General features: G+C 35.4%; 1 protein-coding gene across 2 annotated transcripts in view; it reads left to right on the top strand.

The window, feature by feature from the left end:
- Window positions 1-7283, top strand: part of DIS3 (DIS3 homolog, exosome endoribonuclease and 3'-5' exoribonuclease) — a 26719-nt gene extending 19436 nt beyond the window's left edge. For both annotated transcript variants that reach the window (XM_025197307.1, XM_025197306.1), the window contains 5 exons: window positions 1885-2099; window positions 2502-2670; window positions 3236-3394; window positions 3905-4027; window positions 6046-7283. In XM_025197307.1, the coding sequence (XP_025053092.1) occupies window positions 1885-2099; window positions 2502-2670; window positions 3236-3394; window positions 3905-4027; window positions 6046-6135 (756 nt within the window). In that variant the 3' untranslated portion in view covers window positions 6136-7283. The remainder of the gene's footprint in view (window positions 1-1884; window positions 2100-2501; window positions 2671-3235; window positions 3395-3904; window positions 4028-6045) is intronic.
- Window positions 7284-7289: the final 6 nt, after the last annotated feature.

Genomic DNA, 7289 nt, shown 5'->3' with positions numbered 1-7289 from the left:
CAGGAAGATGCAGTGACAAGTCCTAGCCCCCACCCATCTCTGATCCAGAAGGTTGCCGCTGGGTTAATATGTACTGAAAGAAATTTTGCTGTTGGAGTCAAGTAATAAAAGGTAGTTGTTCAAATCAACTAAGGTGCAAATTAATGCCAGAATTGCTGCCTTAAAATTACTTGCATGTGTGTCCATATGTGTATATTCTCTTTCTCATGTATGTTTAAGTATATATATTCATATATATGAAAAATGCAGTTAATTCAGAAAAGAAGTATAGACTGAAATTAGGAGGTCTGACCTGAACAATTGAATTTTGCCTTCTGTTAAAGGGAGCCTCCCTGTCTTAGGTTCTTATAGGGTTTATCAGAGATCGGTGGTCAAGTTCTTTGTAAGACTGATATTCCATTGGGCAGTTAGTACTTCAGGGATGACTTACAGATGTACAAAATCATCATAGAAAAATAGCTGATCTCATGATTTTCTCCCAGCTCTATTTCAGCCCCTTGTTCAAGACAGGAACATCCTTATCTAAACCATCCCTGCCAAGCATCTAACTTGCATTTAGAATCTTCATCTTCAGAAGTTTCTACAAGTTGTTTAGGAAGTGTGTTCCAGTGCTTAACCACCTTCATAGTGAAAAGGTTCTTCCTAATGCTTAAACTAAATTTCTCATGGTAAAGATCAAGCTTTATTTATTTTGTCTGTCTAGTATGAATAGAGAATAATTAATCGCCATCCTGTTTACAACAACCCTTTTTGTATTTGAAGACTCTTCTAAAATCTACCTTCTATCATCTCTTTTCTAGACTAAATAGCCCTAGTTCTTCCAGCTGTTCCTGGTATGTCATCCTTTCTAGACTAATTATTATTTTTGTTGCTTTCTGAATTTCTTTTTTTTTCACATCCTTGAGGTCCAGTGCTTAAAACTGAATCCAGTACTCTGGGTTTGACCTAAGTAGTGATAGAATGATTTGCAGGGATCCTAGTTTGCTCTGATTTAAAAAAAAAATTCCCAATTTTCAGATTAAAAAAAGCTATATCTATAGTGGCATTTCATTTTAATCATAGAAAAATGTGGATTTGAGGTTAATATATTCCAGTATGCTATTGGCTTTTTTGTCTCTGTAGGACACTTTTGACTCATTTGGTTGGCAGTTCGCTATAACCTCCAACTCCTTTTCTGTAGTACTACAGTCTAGCCAGTTGTTTGCCAGTTTGTATTTGATTGTTCCATTGTAAGTGCAGTACTTTGCGCTTATCCTTATTGGCTTTGATCCAGTTAAGTTTGGAACCATTTCTCCAATTTCACCAAGGTGATTTTGAATTGTAATTCTGTCCTTTGAGGTGTCTGCTACCTCACCTAGCCTAGTGTCATCTGCAGATTAACTGTGTATGCACTCAGTCCCATCTCCTGAGTTATTAATGAAGGTATTTGAATAGTACAACACAGGACAGATGCCTCGGAAATCCTCCTTGATACCTGTTCCTAACTAGAATTACCAGTGATCTACAAGGTCCCTTCCAGCCCCTAGCAATCTATGAATCTATGGCCACTATGAACACAATGATACAAGCAGTTGTACATCCGTCCTAGAGTAGTTTCATCTACACTGTATTTCCTTAACTTATAATAATTTCATGGGGAACCAGTATTGAAAGCCTTGGCTGAAGTCAAGGCTCTCATCCACTGCTTCCCTCCCACCCTCAAAGACTGTCACCTTGTCAAAGAAGGAAATTAAATTGGTTAAGTATAACTTCCTTTTGCTAAATCATGGGATAATATGCATGGTATGGTCTGAAGTGCTAAGATGATGCAGCTATGTGCTTACATAATATACAACATTATTTTAAGGATTTGGCAGCAGTAATCTGTTTTTTCTATTTTAACAGAATTTGGAAATTAAGACAGATTCAGCAAAGGCTCTAGCTGACTCTCTGGACAAAGCTGAAACTCCTGATTTTCCATATCTAAATACACTATTGCGAATCTTGGCCACTCGCTGCATGATGCAAGCAGTCTATTTTTGTTCTGGAATGGACAATGATTTTCATCACTATGGTCTAGCATCACCTATTTATACACACTTTACTTCACCAATCAGGAGGTACTTGACCTTATGAAAGTTTTCAAAAGAAAAAAGTGGTATATCAATTAAAACTGATTATCTATCATCTTGTTTTCAGTTTTAAAACAATACTATGTGATAACTAATTAAGCTATAGTTCTTTTGGTTTGTACTGCATGCAAACATAATAGTTTAATAAAACCTGAGGCCTGGTCAAGATCTTTAAAATAAATAGCTTAAATGCAGGGATATTGGTTGTAGCCATGTTGGTCTAAAGGCATAGGCAGACAAAACTCTTGGGGCAGAGGTGATATCTTTTATTAGACCAACTAAATAATTGCCAAAAAAAAATTATCTTATGTGCATTCAGTTATAGAATTCAGAAATGTGCAAGAAATGAGTTTTTTCTGATACAAGGGTAATCCTTTTTAATCTCTGCAGGTATGCTGATATAATAGTACACCGACTGTTGGCTGTGGCAATACGGGCAGATAGTACTTATCCAGAACTCACAGATAAACATAAGCTAGCAGACCTGTGTAAAAATCTCAATTATCGGCATAAAATGGCTCAGTATGCACAAAGAGCATCAGTTGCATTCCATACACAGGTAAGTAGTTTTCAGATTAGGGCATTTTCCTTTTTCAAACTGTAGGAGAGACTTGGATATCAGTAGGGAATATATTGATGGGATGTATAGGGTAATAACGAGAACACTTGGTATGAAATATTTAAGGAATAATTAAGGCTACAATAATATTCTCTTTGCAGGGTGTGGGGATTTGGGTATTGCAGCTCTGGTTCTGAAGAGCATATATTCAAGATAATAGATGAGAGGCCTTCAACAATTCTATTACATTTTTCCTGTTTTTAGAAATACTGTAAATGCTGCCAAGTACAGCTTGATTCTTGTTAAAAAGCTGCCTAATTGATCTTGTATTTTAATATGTTGAATATAGCCTGGAATTATGATTCAAAGCGCTGCTGAATAGCAAAAAAAAAAAAAAAAAATTAAATTGTTATTCGATACTATAATTACATTTGATCATTTTAATATGAATGTGTTTTACTTGTGACTGTTGAATAACTGTCTTCATATCAAGCCATTACATTTTTTGTTTTAAGCAATACTTTTTAACATTTTCTTTCCTTCTCACAATCTCTCTCTGTTCCAGTTGTTCTTCAAAAGCAAAGGAGTGGTGAATGAGGAGGCATACATTTTATTTGTAAGAAAGAATGCAATTGTTGTTTTAATTCCCAAGTTTGGTTTGGAAGGAACAGTCTTCTTTGAAGAAAAAGATAAACCAAAACCAAGTCTCAGTTATAATCCAGAGGTATGTTACAGTGGGGTGGTTTTGGATTTTGATTCAGTAATTTGGCACAATGACTTTTATATTTGTGTAGTTGTTGGATACAGGGGATATTGTAGGAGTTTTTTATAGTTTGTAAACTAAGCTGTAGAAAAAACAATTTGCTTTCATGCTTGGAAGTTTAGATATAAAAGATTCTGAAAATGGCTGCATTTCACTAACTGTTACTGAAGATATCTATATCTCTGTATATAAAAAAGTACTGCAAAACGTACAGTTTTTGATTAATACTGGAATACTTTGTATAGGTTACAGTATTCTTTTCTAACTGGTATTTTTAAAGTATTTTTTTTAAACTACAGAAACATTTTGTCTTGCTATGTGTATCTGTTTTAATATTAAGAATTTCAAGCGCTGTCTGCTGTAAGCTAGGAAAAGATACAATTGATGAAAATAAATAATGGCTGGGGATTAGCTACAAAAGTTGAATACTTGTATACAAAATGCCTTGTTTAAAAAACTTTGGAATTTTAGATACCATCTCTTACTGTGGAAGATACAACATTTTATACATTTGACAAAGTTAAAGTGAACATCGTGTTGGATGCTTCCAATATCCAACACCAGAAAATCCGTATGGCACTGATAGAACCTAAGGTAAGAAAAACCAGCTTCACAATTCACAACACTGTATTACCATGTAGTAATCTTAAATCTTATTATAATGAATTTAATATTGGCTTTAAAAACAGTATTTATTTCAGTAGCAGAGAACAGTGATTCTCAAGTCACATCTACTTTAGTAAAAACAGTCTAACTTCATTGACAGTATTTAAAAAAAGAAAAATCTTATGGGGCTTCTGTAAGCTTCAGAACTCTTTAAAATGAATATCACTGAGTAAAGATTTTCTAAAATAAAATTCACTAGTGGAATTTCCGCAGATGGGGATGATTTATAGATATGGCTGAAATGTTTAGCTTCAGTTTACAACTCTTAGAATCTTGTAGAATTTAGCACCTCTGACAGATGTCAAATGTGTTGTAAAGTTAGGAGAATCCATCTAAAAATATTTGAATCTCTTCTCTGATCAGGACAAGTGCTACATAAATGTGTTAATGTAGAATTCTGTAAAGCACAATCTAGTATAGGAATAGCAGTTCCTTTTTGTTTCTGTATATGTGCAGCTATTTTTATATAGAACTGGCAAATTGCCCGTCAAGACTGACTGACTGACTGACAGGGGTCGGGGGCAGAGGCCTGTGTCTGCCCACCCCTTCACCCCCCACTGCTACTTCAGGGCTGGGCCCGCTCTGCCTCTCAGAGCATGGAATTGTTAGTTCCCCCCAGCCACAGCTTCCTTGGCCCTACGTGAGCTTTGCTGCCCCACTCCCAGGGGTGGGAAGCAGGAGGAAAAAGCTGAAGAAATAAAAGAGCATGTAGGTTGTGTGTGTCTGTGCAGGCACATGCATGCACACTCGCTGACAGTATTTAAACTGCCAATGTGTGTGGATTATTTAAATAAATATTTAATAATACATTTTATATATTTACTATATTTAATATATTTTATTTCATAAAGTAATACTATGTTGTAAGAATTAAAACATTTTGTGGATGATAGCAAACTGGAGGAAGTCTTGCAAGTGCTTTGGAGGGCAGAATCAAAATCCAAAAGGAATTTGACATCGACCAAATAAATTTGAATATAGATGAATGCAAAGTCCTAGACTTAAGGAGAAATCAAATGCAAATACACAAAATAGGGATTATCTGGAAATGAAAAAGTATGACAGAAAAGGGACTGAGCGATGATCAAGCAGTTGATGCTGTTGAAAATTGAGGCAGATGACATTCATGATGTGTAATAACGGGTATACCAGTAAAACATAAGAGGCAACTTTTTGCTGTACTTGGCTATAGTACATGACTCTTCAAGAACAGTTAAGGGAGTGAGTGTGTTTGATCTACGAAAGAGAGGTGGGACATAAGTCTTTCTCTGTCTCTCTCTCTCTTTCACTGCATAAATACAGTCTTTATAACGCATTCAATTGTTTTCTCTGGCCATTATGGAAGGACAAGAAAGAATTGGATAAATGTGCTGCAAAGATGATTTAGGTTGGATATTAGGAAAAGCATTCTAATTGTTAAGTAGCGTTTTTCTCCACCCTAGGGAGATGGTGGAATCTCCTTCTGGACACTTAAAGAACAGGCTAGAAAACTTCTCATAAACCACCTAAGTTTATGTGTGTTTACCTTATTGCAGGGAGATAAACTAAACCATCTCTTGAAGACTTCTTCTGATTCTACATTTCTGAGATTTACATTGATTTAGAAAAGACTTGGGTCTGTTTTCAGACGTATTATATTATTCTCCTATTTAAACTATAATACAAGACTTTGAATGTCCATTAGGTTCAGCACTATTCTTTGTTCTTACTTTAAATGTGTTTTTCCACTTATTCTCTTTTATTTCCAGTTTTCCAGTATTATCATTATGACACTGATATTTACATAGTAATTTTGACATATTCTGAATACCTGTGATCAGATGGTGTTCTTGTAGTGGTATCTGTATGTAGTTTTATCTAAATCTGATAAAGCCAACTCCTCTCAAATTATTTTTCTCTTTGAGAAGACCGCAAATTAAGTCTTTTAACTCTGTTTTATGTGGCAGATACTAGGAAGTGGTGTTCCAGATCAGACAACACTGAAGGAGAAAGCTAGTGATGAACCAGAGAAGAAGAAGAAAAAGCTGAAGAAATAGCTGCATTTTAGCAGCTAATTAGTACAACTATTTTCTTGTACTTTGTGTCTGAGGAGGAAATTGTAAATGCTGAGAAACATCATACAATTTTAAAACCTTCTTTTAGGTATGCATTTGTAATTTTTTTAATATTTGCATTTTTATTTAAACATGCAAGTATATTTGTAAAAGTTTTTAAACCAAATACATCAATGTTTTCATCTGGCAGGTGAAAAGAAATACTTGTACAAAGTGAAGGAACATTCTTTTTAGTAGTTCATTTTGTAACAACAATGGGAAATCAAAGGGCAGAAATTTTCAGGATGAATGTAATTTACTGTACAAAAAAAAATCTTTGAGTCTTCTTAATCTATATGCCAAATTTTGCAAGGTGTTAGTACAATTGTTTACAGGAGGAGCCTGATTCATTGCTTCAGTGAATGCTTAATTCCATTTAAAGTTGAAGTTTCAACAAGGACTGGGAGAGCCCTCGCTCAGAGTATGCTGCAGATTGCTCATTAAATTATCATCTGGGGTGTGTGTTCAGATTCTTTCAGACAATAGGTACTTGAACTCTATTTCAAGTGAGTGATTTAATCATCAGTATACTGGATTAAAAGAGGCTGCTGCCTCTCTTTCCTGAGATTGTTTTGTTTGAGTAAATGAGGGAAACAGGAATAATTTGTCTGTGAATCCCAGTGTGCCAGCATTGTCAAGGTGTGTAGGTGGTTCTGTTCATGCCCAGCATTAGCATTTAGGCACCCAGGGACTTCAGTTTCTGTGGGGATTTAAGCAGCATCTGAGAGGGGTTTTGAAGCTCTGTATTTTAATTTGGATATTTAACTAGCTGGTAGACAAGGTTCTTTGGGTAAGCAGCTGGTAGGCATTCAAGCATTGGTAGTATTTGACTTTTCTCTGCTGGGACCTAATCCAGTCATGGTAGTTGCCTTAGAATAGGACTTAAATGACCAGCACAAGACAAAAGAAATCCTACTTCACACAGGCAGGGCTGGGCTGCAGTCACAACAAAGATTTCTGGATCCCACTGAAGATCAGCATTTTTTTTTTCTCTTGAATTTTGCAGACAGTTCTGGATTTCATGGTTTCCTTGAATTGAGTAAACCTTTAAATATAAGCTCTGCTGTAGTGCTCATGTTTCTGCTACTTTATTCAGG

This window comes from Alligator sinensis, unplaced genomic scaffold, assembly GCF_000455745.1.
Source record: "Alligator sinensis unplaced genomic scaffold, ASM45574v1 scaffold241_1, whole genome shotgun sequence".
NCBI lineage: Eukaryota > Metazoa > Chordata > Crocodylia > Alligatoridae > Alligator > Alligator sinensis.
The sequence above is the reverse complement of the archived record's forward strand: the minus strand, read 5'-3'. Positions and strand labels throughout refer to the sequence as shown.